The sequence below is a fragment of the Bos grunniens genome, chromosome 19 (assembly GCF_055505025.1).
Source record: "Bos grunniens cultivar Pamir isolate PY7600 chromosome 19, Bosgru_T2T1.0, whole genome shotgun sequence".
NCBI lineage: Eukaryota > Metazoa > Chordata > Mammalia > Artiodactyla > Bovidae > Bos > Bos grunniens.
In genome coordinates, this window is record NC_141183.1 from 11,220,051 (window position 1) to 11,248,004 (window position 27,954).

General features: G+C 43.4%; 1 protein-coding gene across 10 annotated transcripts in view; it reads left to right on the forward strand.

The window, feature by feature from the left end:
* The window catches only part of LOC147351213 (E3 ubiquitin-protein ligase RNF213-like), a 121,694-nt gene that overhangs the window by 38,405 nt on the left and 55,335 nt on the right, over positions 1-27,954 (forward strand). For 9 of the 10 annotated variants that reach the window (XM_086356521.1, XM_086356518.1, XM_086356525.1 and 6 more), the window contains 15 exons: positions 3,008-3,205; positions 6,290-6,512; positions 7,019-7,074; positions 8,187-8,340; positions 11,184-11,348; positions 15,173-15,262; positions 16,269-16,391; positions 17,382-17,562; positions 19,122-19,295; positions 20,702-20,851; positions 23,396-23,985; positions 24,316-24,478; positions 26,112-26,329; positions 27,187-27,327; positions 27,434-27,601. In XM_086356521.1, the coding sequence (XP_086212647.1) occupies positions 3,008-3,205; positions 6,290-6,512; positions 7,019-7,074; positions 8,187-8,340; positions 11,184-11,348; positions 15,173-15,262; positions 16,269-16,391; positions 17,382-17,562; positions 19,122-19,295; positions 20,702-20,851; positions 23,396-23,985; positions 24,316-24,478; positions 26,112-26,329; positions 27,187-27,327; positions 27,434-27,601 (2,794 nt within the window). The remainder of the gene's footprint in view (positions 1-3,007; positions 3,206-6,289; positions 6,513-7,018; positions 7,075-8,186; positions 8,341-11,183; positions 11,349-15,172; positions 15,263-16,268; positions 16,392-17,381; positions 17,563-19,121; positions 19,296-20,701; positions 20,852-23,395; positions 23,986-24,315; positions 24,479-26,111; positions 26,330-27,186; positions 27,328-27,433; positions 27,602-27,954) is intronic. The other variant, XM_086356528.1, reaches the window with a different exon arrangement.

Below are 27,954 nucleotides of genomic sequence, written 5' to 3' on the forward strand. Positions count from 1 at the left end.
GATCTGATAGATAGAGTGCCTGATGAACTATGGACTGAGGTTCGTGACATTGTACAGGAGACAGGGATCAAGACCATCCCCATGGAAAAGAAAAGCAAAATGGCTGTCTGGGGAGGCCATACAAATAGCTGTGTAAAGAAGAGAAGCAAAGGAGAAAAGGAAAGATATAAGCATCTGAATGCAGAGTTCCAAAGAATAGCAAGAAGTGATAAGAAAGCCTTCCTCAGCAACAATGCAAAGAAATAGAAGAAAACAACAGATTGGGAAAGACTAGAGATCTCTTCAAGAAAATTAGAGATACCAAGGGAACATTTCATGCAAAGACGGGCTTGATAAAGGACAGAAATGGTATAGACCTAACAGAAGCAGAAGATATTAAGAAGAGGTGGCAAGAATACACAGAAGAACTGTACAAAAAAGATCTTCACGACCAAGATAATCACGATGATGTGATCACCCACCTAGAGCCAGACATCCTGGAATGTGAAGTCAAGTGGGGTTAGAAAGCATCACTACAAACAAAGCTAGTGGAGGTGATGGAATTCTATTTCACATCCTGAAAGATGATGCTGTGAAGGTGCTGCACTCAATATGCCAGCAAATTTGAAAAAACTCAGCAGTGGCCACAGGACTGGAAAAGGTCAATTTTCATTCCAATCCCAAAGAAAGGCAATGCCAAAGAATGCTCAAACTACCGCACAATTGCACTCATCTCACACACTAGTAAAGTAATGCTGAAAATTCTCCAAGCCAGGCTTCAGCGATACGTGAACCATGAACTTCCATATGTTCAAGCTGGATTTAGAAAAGGCAGAGGAACCAGAGATCAAATTGCCAACATCTGCTGGATCATGGAAAAAGCAAGAGAGTTCCATAAAAACATCTATTTCTGCTTTATTGACTATGCCAAAGCCTTTGACTGTGTGGATCACAATAAACTGTGGAAAATTCTGAAAGAGAGGGGAATACCAGACTACCTGACCTGCCTCTTGAGAAGTCTGTGTGCAGGTCAGGAAGCAACAGTTAGAACTGGACATGGAACAACAGACTGGTTCCAAATAGGAAAAGGAGTACGTCAAGGCTGTATATTGTCACCCTGCTTATTTAACTTATGTGCAGAGTACATCATGAGAAACGCTGGGCTGGAAGAAGCACAAGCTGGAATCAAGATTGCTGGGAGAAATATCAATAACCTCAGATATGCAGATGACACCACCTTTATGGCAGAAAGTGAAGAGGAACTCAAAAGCCTCTTGATGAAAGTGAAAATGTTGGCTTAAAACTCAACCTTCAGATAACTAAGATCATGGCATCTGGTCCCATCACTTCATGGGAAATAGACAGGGAAACAGTGTCAGACTTTTTTGGGGGGGCTCCAAAATCACTGCAGATGGTGACTGCAGCCATGAAATTAAAAGACACTTAATCCTTGGAAGAAAAGTTATGACCAACCTAGATAACATATTGAAAAGCAGAGACATTACTTTGCCAACAAAGGTCCGTCTAGTCAAGGCTATGGTTTTTCCTGTGGTCATGCATGGATGTGAGAGTTGGACTGTGAAGAAAGCTGAGCGCCAAAGAATTGATGCTTTTGAAGTGTGGTGTTGGAGAAGACTCTTGAGAGTCCCTTGGACTGCAAGGAGATCCAACCAGTCCATCCTAAAGGAGATCAGCCCTGGGTGTTCTTTGGAAGGAATGATGCTAAAGCTGAAACTCCAGTACTTTGGCCACCTCATGCGAAGAGTTGACTCATTGGAAAACACTCTGATGCTGGGAGGGATTGGGGGCAGGAGGAGAAGGGCACGACAGAGGATGAGATGGCTGGATGGCATCACTGACTCGATGGACATGAGTCTGAGTGAACTCCGGGAGTTGGTGATGGACAGGGAGGCCTGGCATGCTACAATTCATGGGGTCGCAAAGAGTCGGACACGATTGAGCGACTGAACTGAACTGACTGACTGATGGGCTTCCCCTGTGGTGCAGTGGTAAAGAATCTGCCTGCTAATGCAGGAGACATGGGTTTAATCCCTGGGTCTGGAAGATCCCTTGGAGGAAGGCATGGCAGCCCAGTCCAGTATTCTTGCAGTTTATACGGTAGCAAAGAGTTAGACACAAATGAAGCGCCTGAGCATACACGCACGCAAGGTGTATCATGTCTTAGCCCCGTGGGCCTGTGTTTGGGGGGATGGGTCATAGTAAGACAATGAAGCTGGACTCGAAGATGTTTGTGGAAGTACTGTGGATGCCCTCACCGTGGCCTCAGCCTCTGTTGTTCCCAGTTTAGGAGCTACTGCTGTGCCCATTGCACAGGGCTGGGAGTGCTGGGAGTACTGGGAGCACGGAGGCTGTGGCCTGTCCCAAAGACACTTATATTTCACTGGGTGGAGACGCCTCCCCAGAACCCTCTGATGATCCCCAGGTCTTTTTTCTGCAGCTGTTTGAATTGAACTCAAGAATAATATTGGGTAGCCTTCTCTGAGCAGCCAGTCTTAACGGACACTTGCCTCCTGGTTTTACAAATTTTAAACATCCAGTTAAATCCTGTCCAGGATTTAATAAAATTTTGAAAGAGATAAGAAATGCTGGCAAAGGTACATGTGTTTGTAAGGAACGTGGCATGTATTATTTGTAGGCTCCCCACTTAGATGTAAAAAGGTGCTTCGTATTTAGATTTACTGTTGCCAGACGACCTGTGTTCAAGCCCCGGCTCTACACCAGGGACCTTTTGCAGATCACAAGCCTCTCTGAACCTATGTCTCTCCCACTATCATGGAGAATGGAAGGATTCCCTTGGGAGTTTGCTCTGGGGCTGCAAGAGGGCCTGTTCAGTGCCTGACACTTTTGTTGGGTGCCCAGTGAGCCCTGAGGTTTCTCCCTGGTCAGATACCCAGAGTGCTCTTCTGCTCTGTGCAAAGAGCTGTCCCTTCCCTAATGGATGTCAGACCCCCAGGTGAGCCTCACATTGGCCATCCTGGACTCATGTCCATTTCTGTTCCCTTTCTAGCTGGCGACAGTCCTTGGTAAACCTGTGCCAAATGTGCATGGACAAAAAGGTTGACTTTTGGGTGTGTGCCCTGCCTGTGCTGCACCACTGCATGGACCTGTCCCCGCCAGCCCAGGGCTCAGTCATGCAGCCTGAGGACACCTGGGCAGCCCTTGAAGGCATCTCCTTCTCGGAGTTTCGGGAAACAAGACCAGATCAGTAAGTTTTGGACCTGCATTCATGTATGTAAATTTTAGAATCATAACTGTGCTTCCAAGATCTCCAGTGGACTTCCAGTATCCACTTACCTCTCCTTCTAGTGATGGAAGTAATATATTGCTTCCTTTAAAATTACTTCTTTAAGAAGTTTTAAACATGCAAGAAATGGAAAACTACAAAAATGGCCTGCAACCACAGAGATAATCATACACTTTGGCCTGTGTATTTGCAGAGCTGTGTCCAAATGTGGCTATGTGGGTGCTTTATATATTTAAAAATAAACCACAAAAGATAGATTATTTATTTTTCTTACAGTTGTATTGAGATATAATTGAGGTACAGCACTGTTGAAGAAATACAGCATAATGATTTGACTTACACCATGAAATGATGACCAATGATAAGTTTAGTGAACATCTGTCATCCATAGGTGCAAAATTAAAGAAACAGAAAAAAAAGTTTCCTTTTTGATGAGAACTCTTTGGATTTACTCTAACAACTTTTATGTATAATCCACTGTACTGTTAATTATATTTATCATGTTATACATTATGTCACTGGCACTTATTTATGTCTGGAAATTTGTGCCTTTTGTCTGGTTTTGTCCAATTGTCCCCCACTCTCTGCCTCTATAATAGATCATTTATCCTGTTTTATTCTGTTTTCCAACTTCCTTTTTTCACTTAACAGTGTATTGTATCAATTGTATGAATGATTTTATTTTTGCCAGTAAATACACACCTATCGTAATGACTGCTTAGTGTTGCAAATTTTATTTCGCTAGTTCTCTCTTCCTGGACACCTGGATTGTTTCTGCACATTCGCTTTGTAAGCATGTTTTGATGCACTTCTTTGTAATTTTCCGTGTCCAATTATTTCCTCAAGATAAATTCCTGAAAGTGGAATCGAAAAAGATCAGTGGCTTTGCACTCTGTAGGTACACAGTGAAATACCATTTTGAGGTAAGCAAAGACTTTTTAGAGAAGACACAGAAAGCACAGTCTGTAAAAGGAAAATGGTAAATCAAATTTAAGTACAAAAACTAAATAAAAAATACAAATTCAGTCAAAAATTAATATTAGCAGTTATTACCAAGCACAGAGAACATTCCCCATTTACTTTGTCTTTTGTCAAAGAAACTATTCCAAGTCTCATCTGCTCTCCCCAGTCTAATAGGATCTAGCCTGTAGGATTTTAGGGACTGAAATAGTGAGCAAGCTAAATTAAATTATTGCTTCCTCACTATTATTGAAATCTTTTGAAATTAAAGCCAAATTAAGATTATTTATAAAATTATATATACTTTAAATGACTTTCAAGGGTCATTTATCTTGGAGACCAACTGTCTAGAAGAAATTTAGCTGGAGAATGACAAACATTAGCATTGGTCTTAAATATTGTATCTTTCAGGCAAAAGTGGCCTTTAATATGTAGTGAAGCTTTATCCACGTGTTTCTCGTAACCTCTGTCAGTTCTGTGGCACTCTGCTGTACAGTATTTTCTTTCACACTGTCATCTTTTTGGGTGTCCAGGACAGTGTTACAGAACAGAATAATTTAAAGACCTTCCCTGAACTGGGTTCATGTAGAATCCAGGGCATCATGCATCAACATGCTTAGTTCTTAAATTGTTACACCGACAATGGAAAATGGCATCAAAAGTTAAACCAAGAGTTTTTGCCATATCCAGCAATCCTACTTGTGGGTGTATTTCCCAAGGAAATGAAATAAATATCTCAAAGAGATATCTGCACCCCTATGTTCATTGCGGCATCATTCACAATAGCCAAGATGTGGAAACAACCTAAGCGTCTGTCAGTAAATGAATGGATAAAGAAGAACTGGTGTGTATGTGTGTATACATATATATGAGTATATATACACACACCATATATATGTATACATGATGAAATATTATTCAGTCAGGAAAGCAAGGGAATCCTGCCACTTGCAAAACATGGATAGACCTTGAAGGCATTATGCTAAGTGGGATAAGGCAGATAAAGGCAAATACTATAGATATGATATCCATATGTGGAATCTGAAAAAAGTGAAACTCACAAGAGCAGAGAGTTGAATGGTGATTACCAGGGCTGGGAGGTGGGGAAAAGTGATGATGTTTGTCCAACAATACAAACTTCAGTATTCTGAGGACAAATTAATTCTGGAGAGCTAATGTACCACCTGGTGATTCTAGTTGCTACTATATTGTTTACTTAAAAGTTGCTCAGAGATTAGATCTTAAAGATTCTCATACAGAAAAGAAATGGTAACTGTATGACACAGTGGATGCAGGGATCAAGTATTGTTACTGTGGTAATCATTGTGCAGTATGTAAGTGTATCAAATCAACCCTAAACTTACAGTGTTATATGCCATATTTCAATAAAGCTGGAAAATACTTAATTCTTTTTTCTAAGCTTTTTATTTTGTATTGGGGTATAACAGATTAACAGTGTGGGGATGGTTTCAGGTGAACAGCGAAGGGACTCAGCCATGCATATACATGTATTGAAAATGCTTAATTCTTGGTGAATTTTTTTATTATTGTGGTAAAATATACATAACCTACAATTTTACATCATTGTAAAATGATGTAAATTTTACATTTATAATTTTAATCATTTTAAGTGTACACCACCACCACAGTGGTGTTAAGTACATTCACTCTGTGGTGCGACCAATACCTCTATTCATCTCCAGAACCTTCCATCTTGTAAAACTGAAACTGTGTTCTTGATAATCAGTAGCCTATTCTCCCACCAACACCAGTCCCTGGTCCCCACTACTCTGCTGTCTGTCTCTATGAATCAGACTTCTCTAGGGACCTCACATAAGTGGAATCAAATAATTTGTTCATTTGTGAGTGGCTGATTTCACTGAGCATCTTGTCCTTAGAGTTCATCCATGTTGCTGAATTCTTAATATATTATTGTTTACTTCTTATTTGATCGAGTTGTTGGCATTTCAATTATTTTTGAAATCAGAGCTTTCTAGATCCCTTCTAACATAATTTTAATTAACTTTGTTTCTTTTACCGATCTCACTGCTACCCTTTTTTTCTGTTCCAATTTTCCCTTATAAGGAATCAATTACTCCAGCTAATGGAAAAAAACAGATATTTGCTGAATGTGGATAAATATCTATTCCGATCCTGGTTCAGTTTGCTTCCTCTGAGTAACTTGACTCCTTACATGGAACACCTCATTGATTACCTGAGTCAGTGTCCCCCGCGTGTCCTGGACTGTCTTCTAGGGACTTGGTACCGTCTGCACGGACTTCAGGAAATCTCTCAAAGAAACCTTGAGGTTTGTTGTCTGGAATCGGCTCTTGAGACCTTGCTTAACAAAAGCAAGTCAAAAACTAATCAGTCAGAGTTTGTGATTTTCCTTTTCTGAAAACCTGATCTGGTAAAGCACTTAGATATAAGAGAACTGGGAAGAGTCAATATTTCTTAGGGTAAGGGGTTAATTTACTTGAGTTTATTCTGTTTCAGTAAACAAAATTCAATAAAACAACAGCCTTTGGATATGTGAGATTGTGCAAGTCAGGGTTAGAAGTTATCCTGCATGCTGGTCCACTTCTTAATTGCTATTGTCCTTTCCCATTTTGGGGAGGAGAAAATGGTTTAATTTTAAATCCTAAGTTTTAATTGTAACACGTATAAGATTAGTACTTGAGCCCCTTAAAGCTTGTTTATAGAAAGAAAAGTATTATGCCTTATTATGTCGGATTTTTTTTTTTGGTTCTGTTTTAGCAAAGATAGTGGCATCATGATTAAATCTTCCCTTTTTTCTTTTCTTCCCCACCATAGAGTATTGAGAATACTTTTAAAATGCTGTTGTGCCTTCTGGATATTTATCAGGAAAAGTAAGTAGAAAAGTAAAAGGTAATCTCTCTTGTACAAGATTATCCCTTATGATTGGGTTTATGCCATATTTGCTGTCATTAATGTAAGGCCATAAATTAATATATATTCCACTTTTTTTTCAAGGTGTTGATGTAATCATCCAACTTTTTTAAAAAGGGAAGAGCACAGAAATCAGCTGCTAACATTTCAGTTTATTTTCATCTAATTTTTTTCCTGTGCATTTTTGTCATTATTTTTAAGTGATTATCATCATATTACATATTCATGCTTGTGTCCTGCATCTTATCAGCATTTAGTCTTCAGATTTTTTTTGCAAGTCAGAGAAGCTGGAAATAAATACAAAGGTAGCTTTCCATAATGATCTGAAGTCATTTGCTCCTGCAAATATGTGTGAGCTCTGACACCCTGGAAGCACAGTGTACAAAATGAACAAATGTGGGAGAGAAGGTAATTTTTTTAGATTCTCGGAGCACTGCCAGGATGACCTCACCTGAATTCTTAGAGTGTTCAGGATGGAGGTGGGAGTGTCAGATCTTCATTAACACTAAGCACCTGGGACTTCATGGACCCCATCTAATTCTGTGTATTACAGAATCACCCCAGTAATTCCTGTCTCTTGCCACCTTCTAAACCCTCCTCTGATCAGCTCTCTACCTCTCAGCTCTGGTCATGTATCAGCCAATAAGCAGGTCCACTCAGAACTGAAAGAAATTTCATGCACAGGACATATGCTTCTAGCATTTCTTTCCTTTTTTCCCTCGCTGTAGCTTACAGATTCTTTTTTTAAAAAATTGTATGGTATTTGAATCTTTGGTAATATCCATCCTTAAGATTTTTTTCGAACAAAGGAATACACTTGGAAATAGTTTAACTTGCTTTTGTTAAAATAGTTCAGACCATGGAGGCAAATCAAAAAGAGTTTTATTCCTTTTTATCTTAGTCACAATTTCAAAATTAATGGAAATGTTCTGGATGTTATCCTATATGGGATCAAGTACGTGCCTCCCTTGTAGGCGTTTTAAAGGGCAGGAACTTGTCATGAATAATGGGTACTGTTTTCTAATTCCTCCTAAATTACTTCATTCATTTCTCTCAACTCTTTGTGGGTCAGGATTCTTGAGGAGCCCTTGATACAGTCCTACTTGACTGTGTGCCTGAAACTTCACGAAACTACCTGCAGAATATCAAAAGCCCACACGTTTTATGAGATGCCTGCCTTATCTGCTGAGATTGTTCGCAGAATTATTATACTTAAACCTGTAGTGGTAAGTGGAACATGTACACATAATGCCATACCCAGCAGAGCTATGGAACCTGAGGCATCCTCTATTCAAAAAGGAGATAGGCTGATTCTAGGATTGCTGGAACGACAGAGCGGCTGGTTCCGCCATCAGATGTGTCAGTACATACTGATGCCGGCTTTTGTTCTGCTCACGAGGCTATTTTGGTGAACCAGGATCTGCATGCTTGCCCTCCGGGGCTTACATTAGAGGGAAGAACGGAGGAAGGAGGCAGTGCAGGACTTCAAGTGTAGAGTATTAGCTGTAACTGGGTAAATTCAAGAGCCCAGCAGGTGGCCAGGACTTCAAGCAAGAATCTCCCCACCCAAGTGCATATTCATGCCTAGTCTTTCCCACCTGAGCCTTTTTCCTGTTCACTGAAACTCAAATACAGTAGCAAGGTCCACACACCTCAGTGAATACCTAAGAGCCTTTCCACACAAGCACCACCTCCTGCATCAAGCTGTAGGAACAATCCAGAGTTCTGGGCCCCCTCCCTCCACACCTCCCACTGGTAAGCAGTCTTCTGATTACTACCACCACAAGTTAGTTTTACCTGTCTTGGAACTCTGTCCTTTTTTGTGTCTGGCTTTCACTGCTCAGCACATCTCTGAGATCCATCTGTGATGTTGCATGTGTCCACAGCTCATTTATCCCATTGTTGTGTGGTCTTCAGCCGGTGGAGTTTGAGCTTCCACATGAAGGTGATAGATGATTTCCTATTCAGACCGACCATTTGACAAGTCAGAACTGTGACGTTAGTGATATAATTGAGTGTGTATTTTATCTTTGTTCCTTTTAGCTCTTCTTTTTTAAAAAAATACCAAGGGAACATTTAAAAATAAACATTGGTAGGATGATTGCTTTTTCCTGAAGTGGATATTGTTTAAACCATCCTAGGCAGGTGCCAACTTCTAGATAAACTGTGTTCAAGAAATGTGAAATTTGTTAGTTACTTATGGTATATGTCCCTGCAGAAATAACTATCCTGAACATTGGTTGGGATCTCAGATTAGTGTAACCACAGTCTGGTCCAAATTCTCTAAATGTGCCATAAAAACAAAAAGCTTTGCAAAACTGAAATTAAATAAAACCAAAGTATATGAAGAAGTTTTGAACGCTTTTGGTTATGTGCCAATATAAAGGGTTGATAGGATTGACGGGATATCAGGTGGAGAAAAACAAGGAACAAAGGCGAAAGTTCTAAAGAAGATATTTAGGCTTGGGTTGCTGCTGGTTGCAGGGCAACCCAGATGGAGAAGAGAGGTGCTTGGCAGCAGGGATGCGTAGGAGGGGGCAGTCCCGTGAGCACATAATTGCAGCACAGTGGGTTAACACTAAACTGGAATGTCCATAAGGTGCCCTGGGAACACGGGGCCTTTGCAGGGGCTGGCGTTCCCACAGAGTGAGAGAGCAGCATGTGCGTGTCAGGGAGGAGAGGATCCTGCTGCTCTGCAGGTAGGCTAGCCTGGCTGGAGATGGAGCCTGGGTCTAGGCTAGGGCAGATTGCAGATGGCGTGCACACCCTGCCAAAGTTCCTGGATCATTGGAGAAGTTGCTGGCCCATTTGGTGACTTTCAGTTTGGGCCAGCATGTCCCATTTTCAGCTGAGAACTGTTGCTGGCCCACACCACCCATATCCTGTGTGCTATTCTCCCAGGATAGCTGGACCCCTGCCCACACATAACCCAGCCTACCCCTCACACTCTGCCCAGAGCTCCCTGAATCTTTCAGGGGAGAACCTGCCCCCACAAACACACCCAAGACTGGATACAGCACCCTTTATGTGTTAGTTGCTTAGTCGTGTCTGACTCTTTGCAACCCCATGGACTGTAGCCTACTAGGCTACTCTGTCTGTGAAATTCTCCAGGCAAGAATACTGGAAAGGGTTGCCATTTCCTTCTCCAGGGGATCTTACTGACCCAGGGATCAAACCTGGGTCTTCTGCTTTGCAGGCAGATTCTTTACTATCTGAGCTGTTGGGAAGTCCCCAGCACCCTATATGTGCCTTTCCTATCTTGTTACTTGCCCTGTTTACTGATTGTACTGGTCTCCCACTTAGCAATCAGCTCCTTGGGCAGCAGCCTCACTATGATGTCTCTAGCCCTTGGGCCCACCATCTCTGGAAGGAGGGAGTGACACCAGCAGATCCAGTTTGGGGGGCCTTGGCACTTACACAATCTGTGGGACTTGGTTGAAGCAAAAGAGAATACACATCAGAACTGGGAGAGGCCTCTTTCTAAGTGGAGCTGATGGCTGTATCCACTTTGTGGTAAAGATGCTTCTGATGAGAAAGGGAAGGAGAACAGGAAAGAGGAATCTCTATCCCTAGAGCCCTCAACCCCCGGGAAAAGGGGCTTTTCAGGGGGTGGGAATGAATGGAGAACCTCAAGGAAAGAGCACCAGGGTAGGGATTTGGGTTTCCTCCTGGCCCTAGCATGTCAGTCGGGGACAGGGTTTTCACAAGCTTGGCTCTCTGAGCTGCTGGAAGCTCTGAGCCCGTGGTGCACCCTTCTCCCTTGTCTGTCAGCCTTTCTCCACTCAGAGTCCAGGAGGTCTACTGGTTGGTGAGGCAGCATCGCCTCTGTTATAGTTGCCTGGGGTCACTTGAGGGGGCATCCATGCCAGTGCTTCTCCTACCTCGACTCCCATGCTGTCCACCCAGAGTGAACCTGAAACACCGGGGAAATGAAAGTTCTGTGAATGTGCAGGCTCTGCTGGGTGCTCAGGTGGCGTCAGCCGCAGAGGCGGGTGGAAAAGTATCTGGATGATGCTTTGGGTTTGCCATGTGGGGTTGATTCAACTCCGTCTCTCTCTTGTGGTGACAGGATTCAGCAGCAGGGCTGGGAAATGAAACTGGAAAGAAGAATTCAGTAAAAACGGTCTTCCAGGGGACCCTCGCTGCTACAAAATCTTGGCTTCGGAAAATGTTTACAATGAGCATATTCCAGACTGGTTCATCTGTCACCTTCACTTACAGCAAGGAGATTGAGGTAAGCCAGTCCAGTGCAGGGGACACAGGGGTCTCCTTTGCAGAATAGACAGCTGCTGCCCTAACAGGACTGAGAGCATGGGCTCCCTAGTGGGTGGACTGTGGTCCCCACATCAGTGGTGAGGCAGCGGGATGGGGAGACAGAGCTTGTTGGGACATGGTGGCTGGTGGGGAAGGGCATTCGCGTCTGATGCTGTGCTGAGGCTATGGGTCAGGTTATGATGTTGACAGTAGAAAATAAGATGAGAGCAAGGCCTCCATGAGAGGGAAACTGGGCTGAGCGGCAGCTGAAGGTGAGGAAATTAGAAATCAGACCCAAAAGGTTGGGAGGCAGGGAGGGCTTCCAGAAACTGAGATGCGGACAGAATCTTATGCTGGGGAGGAGGAGGAGGAAGGGCCTAAAGCTATTGGCTCCAGGACATAGTTCTAGAAAGTGCCATGAACAAACCAAGCAAGTGGCCCTCTGACTTAGGCTGTTGTCTTCCAGGGATACTTTAATGAGATCATCATAAAATCACATCACTGAAACTGTGTATGAACAAAAACAGATAACTCTCACCACATCTCAGTCTTATTCAGATATATTACCTGTCCACACCAAGGGGAGAAGATCATTGATGTGAACACCCAGAGCCCAGAGCATCAGTATTCTGGCTCAGATGATAAAGAATCTGCCTGCAATGTAGGAGACCTGGGTTTGATCCCTGGGTTGGAGGATCCCCTGGAGAAAGGAATGACAACCACTCCAGTATCCTTGCCTGGAGAATTCCATAGACAGAGGAACCTGTGGGCTACAGTCCATGGGGCCGTACAGAGTTGGACACGACTGAGCAACTAACACTTCACTTCAGAGCCCAGAACTCTGACCACTCACCCTCACAGGGACAGAGTCTAAGGTCAAAACAGAAAAAACATACATAAATCTTGCACTTGGTTTGGAAGTTTTGTAGTTGGGAGTGGAATGAGTGTAGCAAGTCTGAAGCTTTGTTGTGTGTACTGTAAGGCTGGGCAGATGGACACAGGGGTTGCTGCTGTTGGAAGCTTGGGCTCTTTCTCATTGGAGGAGGGAACATGTGGAGCAGGGGAGGGGAAAGGAGGCCTATTGAAAAGAGCTAGAGGTGTAGTGTGAACTCATGATGTAAAAAGCAACGTTTCCTAGCTCCATCCACTGAAAGGGCCTAGAGATGGTGACACCCAGGTCTGTGAGCACACCCAGCCATGGCTTCTAAGTGCCATTCCCTCTAAAACACAAAACAGAAAAACCCCTGTGCCTCTGGAAAGAACAGCAGATTCTAAAGGTGGGGCTGAAGAAGTGCAAGGCCAGCCTGAAACACCTTGTATTACCATAAAGTAAAAGTACTTGAAATCAAGTGGTGACATTTCACAAGCAGACAGGACCCAGGTGATATCCTAGGATATACCCTGGAGGGCAAAAGAATGATTGTGGGAAAAAGTGGTGAAATCAAAATAAAGTTAGTGGCTTTGGTGATGATAATCTGCTGCTGCTGCTGCTAAGTCACTTCAGTCGTGTCCGACTCTGTGCAACGCCATAGACGGCAGCCCACCAGGCTCCCCCATCCCTGGGATTCTCCAGGCAAGAACACTGGAGTGGGTTATCATTTCCTTCTCCAATGCGTGAAAGTGAAAAGTGAAAGTGAAGTTGCTCAGTCGTGTCCAACTCTTCGAGACCCCATGGACTGCAGCCTACCAGGCTCCTCCATCCATGGGATTTTCCAGGCAAGAGTACTGGAGTGGGTTGCCATTGCCTTCTCTGGATGATAATCTATCAATGCTAATTTCTTGGTTTTCACAACTGTACTATGGCTTCGTAAAGTGTTAGCACTCGGGTTCATTGGAAGTCTCTGTACTATCTTTGCAATATTTCTGTTCATCTAAGATTATTACATTAAAAAAAAAAAAAAGGAAACAGAAGCTAGCCTTGGGGGGCTCTCACTAGCCAAATCTGAGGCAATTTGAATATCAAAATGAGTAATGGAAATGAGTAATCTCTAGTATCATACTAGAGATTATCATATTAAGTGAAGTAAGTCAGACGGAAAAAGGCAGATACCAAATACTATCACTTACATGCAGAATCTAAAATACAACACAAATATCATAACCTCAGATATGCAGATGACACCACCCTTATGGCAGAAAGCAAAGAGAAACTGAAGAGCCTCTTGATGAAGTAAAAGAGGAGAGTGAAAAAACTGGCTTAAAACTCAACATTCCAAAGACTAAGATCATGGCATCCAGTCCCATCACTTCATGGCAAATAGATGGGCAAACAATGGAAACAGTGCAGACTTTGTTTTCTTGGGCTCCAGAGTCACTGCAGATGGTGACTACAGCCATGAAATTAAAAGATGCTTGCTCTTTGGGAGAAAAGCTGTGACCAACCTAGACAGCATATTAGAAAGCAGAAACATTACTTTACCAACAAAGGTCCGTATAGTTAAAGCTATGGTTTTTCTAGTAGTCATGTATGGATGTGAGAGTTGGACCAGAAAGGAAGCTGAATGCCAAAGAATTGATGCTTTTGAACTGTGGTGTTGGAGAAGACTGTTGAGAGTCCCTTGGACAGCAAGGAGATCAAGTCAGTCAATCCTAAAGGAAATCAGACTTGAATATTCATTGAAAGCACTGATGCTGAAGCTGAAGCTCCAATACTTTGGCCACCTGATGCGATGACTCATTGGAAAAAACCCTGATGCTGGAAATGATTGACAGCAGGAGGGGAAGGGGATGATGGAGGATAAGATGGTTGGACGGCATCACCGACTCGATGGACAAGAGTTTGAGCAAGCTCCAGGAGTTGGTGATGGACAGGGAAGCCTGGTGTACTGCAGTCCATGGGGTCATAAAGAGTCAGACACAACTGAGCGATTGAACTGAACTGAAAATAAAACACAAATGAACTTATTTATTAAACAGAGATAAACCCACAGGCATAGAGAATAGACCTGTTGGTTACCAAAAGGGAAAGGAGGTGGGGGAAGGATAATTAAAGAGTTTGGTATTAACAGATACAAACTATTATGTATAAAATAGATAAAAAAGATCCTACTATATAGCACAAGGAACTACCTTCAGTATCCTGTAATAAACCATAACGGGAAAGCAAAAATATGTTTTCACTGTCATAAAGGAAGAAAGAAAAGGCTGGAGAACTCCTTTAGAAAGGAGACATGATAATGCCGTGTGTCCCTCAGTTGGACCCTGGACCCAGTCAGTTGACTAGTGAACAATGGCAAAATGTGGGCAGGGAGAAAGATGAGGAAGATGTCACCTGAGTGAACGGGCCTCAGAGTGACACCTGTACTACTGTGTGTAGTAGAAGGGCCATGGGGTTGGGAATGCCTGCGCAAGGGCCAAGGGGCATGGTATATGCAACTCTGGTTCAGCAGAGACAGTGCCTGTTTCTAGAAAGACTAAAGGGAGCACAAAAAAGAGACAGAGCAGCCACTTTAAATGTTGGGGAGTCTAGCTGAAGGTATGAGTGTCCTTATGCTGTTACTGCAACTTTCTCTAAAGTTTGAAATTCTTTGAAATTAAAACAGTGGAGGGAAATCCTTTCTGGACGAAGAGCAGTAGTGGACCTTAGTGGTGACCCGGCCCCCTCAGGACCCTCTGTTTTATAAGGCTAAAGTGGGTTGCCCTGACTTACCACTGACGCAGCAGACAACTGGACAAAAATGAGTCTGAACCAACGTGTCCTCAAAGCACTGTGCTCTTTGTCTTACCATAATTGTCTTCTTTCATAGAATTCCACGGTGGCATCTAGCTGTCTTACTGGCTGTCCCTTACTTGTGGATTTTGCAGGTCTGGAGGCGACTGGTGGAAATAAACTTCCCCGTGGAGTATGATTGGAAGGAATCCTTGCTGGGGGACATGGCAGGGAGGCTCAAACAGGTACTGAAAGGCAGGGGATGTTCTTTTTGGAACCAGACCACGTGGACTAGCCAGTACCTGTGATGACTGCATTTGAATGGACAGGGATTGGGGTTCAGGTGACTGTTTCTGATTCAGCCTTAATAGTTCAACCACAGATGGTATCCCAGAGAAGAATAAGGGCACAGTTTCTGGCCACCAGGGGAACTTTGGCTTGTGTGAAGCTCTAATAGGCACTAACTAAGCCTATGTGCTCTTTGCTCTAAGAGGCCTGTTGGTGACAAGAGCCCTGTTAACCCAGTGACAACTGGGGGAAAACACAAAAGTGCTCTCCATTTTTAATTGAGGCCTGTGACCCTAGAAGATTCAGCTTTTTAAAAACACATGAGTCTTATATGTAATTGTTAAATGGGTCTTTTCAGGAAAAAGAGAAGCAAGGAAGAAATCTTTTTAAAAAGTTTACCCGTGTTTTGCGGGCTTCCCTGATAGCTCAGTTGGTAAAGAATCCGCCTGCAATACAGGAGACCCTGGTTTCATTCCTGAGTCCTGAAGATCCGCTGGAGAAGGGATAGGCTACCCATTCCAGTATTCTTGAGCTTCCCTTGTGGCTCAGCTGGTAAAGAATCTGCCTCCAATGCAGGAGACCTGGGTTCACTCTCTGGATTGGGAAGATCCCTTGGGAAAGGCTACTCACTACAGTATTCTGGCCTGGAGAATTCCATGGGCTGTATAGTCCACGGGGTCGCAAAGAGTCGGATACAACTGAGCGACTCTCACTTTCAGTTTCACTTGCTTTTTGCAAGCTGCTGTGCCGGATGCTTTTTCTGCTAAGCAGGTTATTTTGGCCCTTTGGGTCTAATGGTTAGAAGCATGGAGGACATGCTTCTCATGGGATGGGAAGAAGGCCACAGTAATAGGGAGCTGATGCGACACTAGGAAAGTGAAAATTACTAGGGTGTTTGCATTGCACAGGGTCTGAGACTGTCGCACCCCTAAGCTCTCACACCCTCGTCTTCCCGTCTTGCAGGAGATGCCTCTCTCCCGGATTTTGGCCTTCTGCAGCTCTCACTGGGTTGCTGCAGGTGCAGAAGACAGTGTGGCGAAATGCTTTGAGATGTGTGCCATTGAAGCCGTGGGCTCGGTCTGCCAGGTGAACAACCTTTCCCACTCAGAACCGCATTTGGATGCATACTTGCTTTCTGACATCACCAGCCAAAGGCTATTAAGCACTGCTGGTTCCGAGACTCTGCACCCAAGCAAAGAATGGGCTCTGGGCAACCCCTCCCCACCCTGAAATCCAGTACTCTACCCCTTCTGTGAAATGCTGCTCAGCTTCCTGCTGCTGTTTTGCATCATAGCAGCTCACATGTAACCTCCAGCAATCTTGCAGGCTTTTCCTAAATGCCTCATTATTATCATTGCCACTCACCCACCCTTAGCTTTATCACTTGCTTACCATGCAGTAAAAGACCCCAAAGGTTAACAAAGCATTATGGAAGAAAAATGTTTAGAGTTGAAAAGATTTTATCAGTTCACTTAGGAAGAGAATTAAAATGTGTGTTGTTTGTAGACAACTTTAAAATAATTACAGTTAATAATACCAAATGGGGTCGCTAAGAGTTGGACATGACTGAGCGACTTCACTTTCACTTTTCACTTTCATGCATTGGAGAAGGAAATGGCAACCCACTCCAGTGTTCTTGCCTGGAGAATCCCAGGGACGGGGGAGCCTGGTGGGCTGCCGTCTGTGGGGCCGCACATCAGTCGGACATCAGTCGGACTGAAGTGACTTAGCAGCCGCAGTATTATGTTTAATGTTTTTAATAATGTGAAAGTTCCAAGAAAAATGGCACTGAGCGAGAGAAGAGGTGGGTAATTTGTGGGTTCTGTCAGTATCTGTCTGTGGCTACCTGTTTCCACATCCCCAATGTTCAATCTTAAGGAGACAGTGGACAGGAAAATGGAAATGCCCTCAGAAAAGTTAAGTATTTTATTTACTCTTTTGGCTTTTTGACGCATTGTAAAACTAGTTATGAGAGACTTCTGAAATGCTGTTGGGTAGATAATTTGCTTCTTTATTAAAAAGTAAATCAACCATATAACCTTCTAAATATCCCTCTCTCTATTCATCTTTTTATAGTCTCAAACCAGCATCCTTGGGAAAATCTCTTATAATGACTTGCAAAAATGTGGCAACCTTGTGTCTGCTGTGATCACCAAGTCCTGGCCAACAAGTAGAGGGGAGTTTGTAGAGGACATGGGTGGGGTTTTGAATCACCTGCTCACGTGGCCAGACATCAAGCACCTCTTCAAGTTATATGGTATGTTCATGGAGGGTGCTTGGAGCATCTGTCCAGTGGTACCTCCTGACTCAAGATTGGCGGCAGAGTATTTGATCTGTTAGTCAGTTAGATCGGGTTGATGTTTGCCAAATGAAGCAGCTTGGATGGACAGACCCAGGAAGGCTCAGAGTATCTTGTATTATAATTGAGAACTAACACTGAAAGCCACCATTGATGAAATAAACTGCTATACTAACAGCTACTGGGCTGACGTAGTAACCTCAGACCAAGAGCTGAGGTGGAGAGTGTAATGTGACTTACCTAAGGTCTCGCCGATAATAAGTGTTAAGAACTGAAATCCAAACCCAGTGTGTCTGTATCTAAAGCCCTGTCTTTATTATTCTGAGATCCATGTAAGGTCACCAGTCCAGTACTGGTGACCTTAGCAAAAACTAAGTACTGCCTGATTCTCCCACCCCTACCCTCCATGACCCCAGAGTTTGTGACCAAAGAGGGGAAATGTGTATGCCCTAAAAATGTTATATTCAGGTTTATGTGTGAGTCATAGGTTCAGATCTAATGGAAAAGCTCCACAGATTATTTTGAGTGTCAATTTCATCTAATTACTGAGACGGTCTTAAAAAAAAAACACAACAAAAAACCCAAGTTCCTCTCATGCCAGAGTTGTTGTAGTTATCAAATAAGAAGATTGACTTGGCTCTTCTTGTTTTGTTGTTGTCTATTAAAAGCTACTCACTTGAAAATATTCCATTTCTGTCTTTTAAATTAGCGGACCTCATATTTTAGAGCAGTTTTAAGTTGACAGAAAAATTAAGCAGAAAGTACAGAGTATTCCCGTATCTACCCACTCAACACACACAATTTCCTCTATTATTAACATCTTGCTTCAGTACCATTGTTTTAACTGATGAGCCAATATTGATATGTTATGAATAAGTAAAGTCCAGTGTTTACATTAGGGTTTGCTCTTGTACTTCCTGTGGATTTGACAAATGTTTAACGTGTACATCCACTGTTACCATATCCTATGGTACAGTTTCACTGCCCTCAAACTTCCTTGTTTCCAGCAGTTCATTCCTTCCCTGTCCTCTCCTATACAGTTGTGCCTTTTCCCAGAAAGGGACATGGTTGGAATCATACTCTCTGTTGCCTTTTCAGACTGGCTTCTTTTGCTTAACGATATGCATCAAAGGTTCCTTTTAGTAGCGCACTTCTTAAACCACTGAATAATATTCAGTTGTGTGGGTGGACTATGGTTTGTCCAGTCACCTGCTAAGGAACATCTTGGGTACTTCCAAGATTTTGCAATTGTGAATAAAGCTTCTATATTTGATTTTAATTACATGACCCAAATGTTTGATCTTAATATTACTGGGAAAGAAAATTTCTGGTGGTTAAACTAAGTATGTTTGAAAATCCTGCCCTCTAAAGAATGTGAGAATTATACCTGGGAATACAGAATGAGTTTGCTTTATTATATGAAAGTTGGGGCAGAGCAATAGGAGGTACTAGCAATCCATTAAAGTGGGAAGGAAGTGGGGTGCCTACCGTTTTAACTCTCTTCTTAACTTGGTCAGGAACCAACAAGGAAATATTAGCAAATATTACCAAGGAAGGCAAGAAGTTGATGGCCACTGCAGGCTCTGTGTTCACAGAAGTTACAAATGACCTCATCAATGGAACAATTTTAGTTGGGCACCTGGAGCTGATCCTAGAACACATGGATCGGTTCCTTGACATCTGGCAGTTAAGTAAGTATCACGTTGAGATGTGGACTTCAGGCTCCTGAGGAGTTAGGAGCTCAGAAGCATCTCTCTTTGCCTGTGTGTCTTATGGAGAGGTGATCTTTTTCATCTTTATAATGGCTTCTCTCTCCAGGAACTTGTCAGGGGATGGCTTCTAATCCTCAGGAAAATTAGGGGAAGTGATCAAATACTGACCACGTTAGAGTACTGGTTGTTTTTATTCCTACTGACTGACACGGGACATCTTGGAGTAGCCATGCATACAGGTTCCGGCACCACCCTCCACACAGCCCAGCATGTGGAGCATACTCACAGGAGGTTCGAGAAATGGCTTGCCACAAAGTGGATATTTGTTTGTTCTACTGACTTCCTTATGGCAGAAAGTGAAGAGGAACTAAAAAGCCTCTTGATGAAGGTGAAAGAGGAGAGTGAAAAAGTTGGCTTAAAACTCAACATTCAGAAAATGAAGATCATGGCATCTGGTCCCATCACTTCATGGGAAATAGATGGGGAAACAGTGTCAGACTTTATTTTTTGGGGCTCCAAAATCACTGCAGATGGTGACTGCATCTATGAAATTAAAAGACGCTTACTCCTTGGAAGAAAAGTTATGACCAACCTAGATTGCATATTGAAAAGCAGAGACATTACTTTGCCAACAAAGGTCTGTCTAGTCAAGGCTATGGTTTTTCCTGTGGTCATGTATGGATGTGAGAGTTGGACTGTGAAGAAAGCTGAGCGCCAAAGAATTGATGCTTTTAAACTGTGGTGTTGGAGAAGACTCTTGAGAGTCCCTTGGACTGCAAGGAGATCCAACCAGTCCATCCTAAAGGAGATCAGCCCTGGGTGTTCTTTAGAAGGAATGATGCTAAAGCTGAAACTCCAGTACTTTGGCCACCTCATGCGAAGAGTTGACTCATTGGAAAAGACTCTGATGCTGGGAGGGATTGGGGGCAGGAGGAGAAGGGGACCACAGAGGATGAGATGGCTGGATGGCATCACTGACTTAATAGACATGAGTCTGAGTAAACTCCGGGAGTTGGTGATGGACAGGGAGGCCTGGTGTGCTGCGATTCATGGGGTCGCAAAGAGTCAGACACGACTGAGCGACTGAACTGACTGACTGACTGACTGACTGAAGCAGGGTGACAATATATAGCCTTGACATACTCCTTTCCCTATTTGGAAAATTAGGGGAAGTGATCAAATACTGACCACGTTAGAGTACTGGTTGTTTTTATTCCTACTGACTGACACGGGACATCTTGGAGTAGCCATGCATACAGGCTCTGGCACCACCCTCCACACAGCCCAGCATGTGGAGCACACTCACGGGAGGTTCGAGCAATGGCTTGCCACAAAGTGGATATTTCTTTGTTCTACTGACTTCCTTTCCTTTCTTTTTTTTTCAGAGAGTAAAAGTTCTTTAGCCCAAGACAAAAAACACCCTATGGAAAAAGTGCTGAATCTGAGGAAGATTGAACTATTCACTCTAAAGAAAGAGAGGACAAATGTTGACTCCCTCCTGAAGTTGTGTGGGAGAGTAAAAGACGTGATAAAAGGTGATATTCTTAAAGCATTAAAATAAACAAAATTGAAAGGTCCGCAGGGGAGAAGAGTCAAAGGATAATATGATTAAAAACATATCAGAGTAGCAGCCCTTTATCTTGGAGGGGGGAGGCTTTTTCTAATGTGTTAATTTTTAATAAAGTTAAAAATTCTTTGGTAATTATCTGACATAGCTCTAAATAGCCTGTTTCTTGGTTTTTCAGGTTTAAACATTATCATTTATGGAAAATTAGGGTTTAGATTTCCTTGTTTTTCCAATTTCTGTCTTGTACACATAGCCTTTCCAATCTCACTTCCTTCCAATTTTATCATAATTTCATCAGCCTTCAGGGTTTAAATGTCATGACTCTGTAAATACACTCTTTACACCCGAGCCATTATTCTCTCCCACTTCTTATGCAAACTGTCTTCTCTAGATTTAAAATTCTCATCTTGTCCTATGCTTTGTTTTCAATGTATTTATTTTTTTAATTCAATGCCAGACTCTTTACCAACAATTTCCTCCAAAGGAGATCCATTGGCTTTTTCAGATAGAATATTGCCAAACCAGAGATAAGCTATCCTAGGGGTATCTTGCCTCTCTTCTCAGCTGGATCTGTATCCTGGGTGTTATGGCTCCCTGCTCTCCCTCCTGTGTTTTAGTGAAATACACACTCTGTTTCTCCTGAGTAAGGGGCCCAGGAGTTCTTGCCTATCTGAAAATGTCTGCCCTCACAGGAGATCTGTTGTTTGGTGCAGATCTTTCCTTCCGGATTTGGGGTTTGTGGCTCCATTGTCTCTGTGGGGTCACTGTTTAGAGTAGGTTGGGATTGCTGCGATTCATGGGGTCGCAAAGAGTTGGACACGACTGAGCGACTGATCTGATATGATCTGGTCTGGGATTCTCATCCTTTGTGGATGACATATTTTCTCCCTGGATGCTCTTGAGATTTTTTTTTTTTTGTCCCCCTTATTCTGAAATGGCATAATGATGTTCCTTGAAATGGATCTCTTTCCCATCTGCTGTACTGGGCATACTGAAGTGGGTCTTTGTAATCTAGAAATCCAAGTCCTTGAGTTTTGGGGAAGCTTCTTGTGTTAGTTAAGTGATTACTTTTTCTTTTGTTGGAATCTACAGTTGGATATTGGAGCTCCTGGAATAGTCATCTAACTTCCATATATTTTCTCTCCTATTTTCCATGTCTTGTTTTGTTCTGTTTTCTGAGCAATCTCTTAAGTTTTCTTTCTAAGCTTGCCATTAAATTTTTTACTTTTTCTTCTTTCTTTTATTTAATTTACAAGAACTCTTTTTGCTTTGAGTGATCCTTTTTCCATACTATCCTGTTCTGGTTCATGGTGATAGTATCATATCTTTCTGATATTTTTTGTATTTTTGATTTAGAGATTTTCTTTTTCTTAAAGAGTTTCCTCTTTCCTCCAAGTTACTTTTATCTCTTGGTATGTTTTAATGTCTATTTTTCATGTTTAAGGGTTTACTCCTTTGTCTAGAATTCTTTTTTATATGTTTATATTAAGAGGGGGGACTAACGCCCTGGTGGGGGATTCTGCGGGTGGGGTGGCTAGGCTTTGAAATAGCCTGTATCTTTAGCTCCTCTCTCTTGGGCTGCTCAGATCACCAGTCTCTTGCCTGGAAGATATAGCGCTGCCTGCCAGGTCTCTAGGAGTCAAGACAGCAATGAGGGCTGGAGGGTTCTCAGCATCTAAGATGCGTATCTAGCCCCAGTCCTTCCTTCTACTCCCTGTGTCCTCTCTTCTCCTTTCTAGCTTTTCAAATTTAGTGGCACATACCAACTGTTAGCTTCCTGACGAAGTGTAGGTGTCTGGAAATGCCTTTATTCCGCCATGTACCTGAAACCCCCCAATCCAGGGAGCCCTCTGTGAGCCCTCTAGAGCCTCTCTAGAATATAAACTACCTGTTGCATGCCAGGGTGGAGGAGGTGCCATCAGCCTGCTGATGGAATGGGTTGGGATGAAAATGAGCCTGTTTGATGACTTGTTATGCAGACTTTCAGCCCAATCCTCCTTATTTCATCACCCAAATTCCAGCATCTATGCAGCCAGGATGTGTGCATGTGGGAAATTCTGTGATGACAGACGCCTGGCAGAATCTCAGGTTTCCCCACTATGGGCTAAGACCCCAAGTTCTCAGGCTTGAAACATTATTTACCCTCAGCACATCTGCTTTTCAAGTTCCAAAGTTTTGTTGCTGTGGTTTCCTTTGCTATACTTCCCAGCCCTGTTGCTTTATGGCTTTTGAAAAACAATCTCAGTTCTATCATTGCAGCAGGATTTGGGGAGGGAATGGAAACATGTGCAGACTTCAAATGGTCATCTTCACCCAGAAGGTGCAAAGCCTTCTTTGTCAAGAAAACTGAAGAGCAAGGCGAGGGTGGAGATTTAGGGATGCTCACTGAGAACAAATGCACCAAGTTTGTTCACTTGCATTTCCTTAAGAGCAGCAAGGGGAGTGAAAACTGGGAAAGTAAAATGATATTGTGGACAGAGTTTGACTTGACGTTCTCTTATGGTTTCAAAAGTGGATTTTGGAGAGATTGCTGAAAGACATTCGGAAGACCTCAGTGGGAAAAAGTTAAATCAAGTTGTGACAGTGACTTTGTCAGCCACCCCCGTTGACTCGAAGTGGACAACACATTATAACCTGAGCCCTGAAGTCCAAGAAATGGCCAAAAATGCATATTTGCTAAAGGACAGTCACATCTTCCAGATCTTCTGGGAAGAAGCTGCACAGGAGCTGAGTGAGCCAGAAGAGAACTTGGAAAGCGAGATATTTCAGCCTGAGGATGTGTATGAATGTTTATATTGTCCTTGTTTCAAAAGGTTTACGAAACTGTATCAGGATCTGAAGTCAGGGGAGGTCACCTTTGGGGAAATCGATGACATCTTCAAGGACTTTGTGAATAAATACAGCGACCTAACTGAAGACCTCCAGACCATGTCGGCTCTGTATCCCAGAGAGCAGAAGGACTGGATCAAGGAGCGAGTCCAGCAGATCAAGGAATACCATCACCTGCATCAGGCTGTCGACTCAGCCAAGGTCATCTTGGAGGTCAAAGAGAATTTGGGCCTGACTGGTGACTTCAGTGTTCTCCACACCTTACTAAGCTTTGTAAGTTATTTACTGGGGACATCTTGGGGTTGGGGGTGGGGCGGCTGTGGGGAGATCCCAGATCTCTGGCTTTGAAAAACTGGGCAAGATGATTTCACAGCTTCCTTCAGGGTTATTTGTATTTTATTCAATGCCTGAATATGCCAAGGGCTTTGTTTTTAGCTTTGTTTACCAGTAGTGTGACTGCTAGTGTCAGTTTTAGAAGTTTGGTGGGAGGGACTATTGGGATGGTCAGCACAGTTCTTCTTGGGGGTCCAGGAGCCAGTTTCAGCCCACATACTGCCTTGTCTTACAGACTGTCTTTGACAGCTTTCTTTGATGACTTTCTAGACTGTCTTGGACAATTTTCGCCACAAAAAACTGGACCGTATCAACCAGCAAATTGTCCGTGCCAAAAAGCTTCTGCAGGATATTGATGAGACTCGGTGTCAGTGTCTGAAGGAGCTGTCCCGGAGAAAGGAGTTCATTAGTTGGGTCCAGGAGGCTCTCAGAGGTACAGTCCGTCACTGTGGTGGCCAGAAGACTGGAGAGTATTTAGATGGTTCACGGGGTGGTCTTCCTGAACTTCTGGACAGTCACTCCCTTGATCATATTCTGCATTTTTTACATTCAAACTTTTTAAATTAAAATGTATTTTACAAATAAGGGCTTCCCTCATAACTCAATTGGTAAAGAATCTGCCTGCAATTGCAGAGACCCCGGTTCAATTCCTGGGTTGGGGATATCTGCTGGAGAAGGGATAGGCCACCCACTCCAGTATTCTTGGGCTTCCCTTGTGGCTCAGCTGGTAGGAAATCCACCTGCAATGTGGGAGACCAGGATTTGATCCCTGTGTTGGGAAGATCCCCTGGAGAAGGGACAGACTACCCACTCCAGTATGCTGGCCTGGAGAATTCCATGGACTGTATAGTCCATGGGGTGCCAAAGAGTTGGACACGATCGAGCAACTTTCACCTCACTATTTTCCTTATAGCATTGCGTAAATTTAGGGTACATGACACATTGTTTTAATACATTTATATTTTATAATATGATTATAATTGTAACTATAATTAGCCCTCCATCACCTCCCATAATTCTCTATTTTAGTGATTGGAATAATTCTAGTCTCTTAGCAAGTTTTCATCTGTATTCATTAGGTAAAAGTGCAAGGTGTGCCTAGGTTTGTAGGTAGAATTTATATCAGGATAGTATCACTCATTTGGTGTTGTAAAAGCCATTTCCTTGGCTACTTTTTTTTCCCTCTCACTCTGGATGCACGCTGTGAACAGCAGGCGATCATTTTTAAAAAATTATGTCCCTTTAGCTTTTTCCTTTGCTTGAATTTTTTTTTTTTACTAGAAGCCAAGGCAGTCTTGTCTTCTAGACGTAATCACATCTACTTATCGTTGCACACAGGCTTGGCAGTCTTTTTAGCTCTGTGGCTTGGGTGATTTTGGCAGAATTAATGCATGGAGGGAAGAAGGAGGCAGGAAAGAAGGAAGGTGGATGGCCCTGCTGTCCAGGGACAGGGGATGGGCTGCGTGCTCATCTCATCCCAGCTTCACTGCTTCATTCGATTAGTAAGCAGCCGTTGGTTGTAGATGACTGTCAACATGTTATTTACCAGCTAAGCTTACTTTTAATAATGAAATGGCAATATTACATGGATTACATGAAATAGTACACACACACACAAAAAAACCTATGCAATGCCCAGACATTGGTGTTGTTCAGTAAGGTCAGGTCTTGTTCAGTAGTATCAACATAAATGAGTTGGCTTCCTTGGTGGCTTAGTGGTAAAGAATCTGCCTGCCAAGCAGGAGAGTCGGGTTCAATCCCTGGGTCAGGAAGATCTCCTGGAGAAGAAAATGGTGACACACTCCAGTATTCTTGCCTGGGAAATCCCATGGACAGAGGAGCCTGGCAGGCTAGTCCATGGGATTGCAAAAGAGTTGGATACGACTTAGCCACTAAACAACAACATAAATGGCAAAAGAAAAAGTGCCCCAGGTTCTTATTGAAGCAGAGTGGGAAAACCCAAAAAATTCACTATCCAGGAATAGCATCAGTAAGGAGCACTGTTCCAAATTTGAGGCTCCTATCATCGCAGGGAGCTCTACATTCATCTACCCATTCTGCCCCAGGCATCACCGAGCTGAAGGTGTTCGTAGACCTGGCCTCCATCTCTGCGGGGGAGAATGACATTGACGTGGACCGGGTAGCTTGCTTCCACGATGCTGTGCAGGGTTACGCGCCCCTGCTCTATGAGCTGGACACAAGTGCGGGTTTTGATGAGTTCATGCAACACCTGAAAGATCTGTGGAAGGCTCTGGATAATGACCACAACCTGCCCACGAAACTGGTGAGTCTTATTTCTGGCTCCAGAGCAGGTTAAGTTTAACGAAGTGTCACTTAGAAACACTAGTGGCACAACTGCACACTCACATGGCAGGTTTTTAATGCAGCCTTTTAAACGGATGTTTAAAAACAGTTTTTCTTCCCAAATGGAAGTGCTTTCTCTGTCCTATTGTTAGAAAACTGGATATAAAACTGCATGTAAATAAGAGTGATCTCTCCAGTGGAAATACATGGGAAAAAAGATAGAAAGGAAATGTGCTAAAATGTTACCAGTGGTTTTCTCTGAATGGGGGTAGTTGTTAGTTAATATGCTATATATACATTTTGGTATTTTTCCATACTTTCCACAATTTGTACAGATTCATTTTTAATCAGAAAAGTAAACATTTCCGTGTACATAAATCAGCTGCACCAGGGTTCAAGCAAGCCTATAGTTCATAACTTGCCTAACAGGGTGGCTGAGGCCCCACTAGGGGTGAAGGAGAGGAAGAGGAATGGCAGGAGCTCACAGAGCTCACGTGCTTGTTGCAGCCACCATTATCCCCGGTTAGGGGCCCGGCTGAAGGCCGCTTCTCACAGAGAGCTGAGTTCATGCCTGTCGCTCCCCATCCATGTATCCAGGGCACTGGGTGGGAACACAGAGGAACAGCCATTGCAGCAACAGCCTGTGACCCAGGAGGGAGAGCCAAAGCCCGTGGCAGTGGTGGGCAGCAGATGAGGGACGCCTCCTCTGTGGGTGATGGCACACTGGGCCAGAGAAGGGAAGGAGGTGTCTGTCCCTGGAAGGTAGAGGTGGAGAGAGTGGCAGGAAGAAGATCACGCCTAAGCTTCGGCCCATTTTCTCTCCTTCTGTCCTGACAGCGTGACTCTGCCCGGAACCTCGAGTGGCTGAAGACAGTGAAGGAGAGTCATGGGTCTGTGGAGCTCTCGTCCCTGTCCCTGGCCACAGCAATCAACAGCAGAGGCATCTATGTGATCAAGGCTCCCACGGATGGCCAAAAGGTGAGCCTCACATCGCAGGCACAGCTGCAGGAGGCTCTTACGGGCTGCTGTCGTCGGGGGGTTTCTGCCTCCCCAAATCGACCTCTGACTGTGCCCTGTTCCACAGATTTCCCCAGACACAGTTCTGCATTTAATCCTTCCCGAGGGCCAGGGAGGCCACGAGGAGAAGCGAGACTACTCTTTAGAAGAGCTGAAAGAGCTTTTGAACAAATTGATGCTGATGTCTGGCAAGAAAGAACACAGCAATGCTGAAGTCGTAGAGGTATTTTCCGAGGTAAGGATTTGTATCTACGTTGGAGCAAGTGTCCTAATCCATCTGTTTGGGCTGAGCACTCTCACTGCTGAGGTGCCTGGGAAGTCAGAAGAGATTGAGTTTGTCTTTAATTCATGGGAATCACTCTGCTCTTAAAACTGTGGAGAGTAGAGCCAGTGGGTCTTGCAGAGTGCATGTATTTCAAATTCATGACCCAAAGAGATGTCCATCTTCTCCATAAATCAGCAAGTATCCCAAAATACTTAAAGATGTAGTTGGACATCGTTCATCGAAATCCACAGTAACCACAATCGTAAAGGCATATTGGTTTATGTAACAGTCTATCCTTTTGATTATGAGTTTTTAATCTGTAA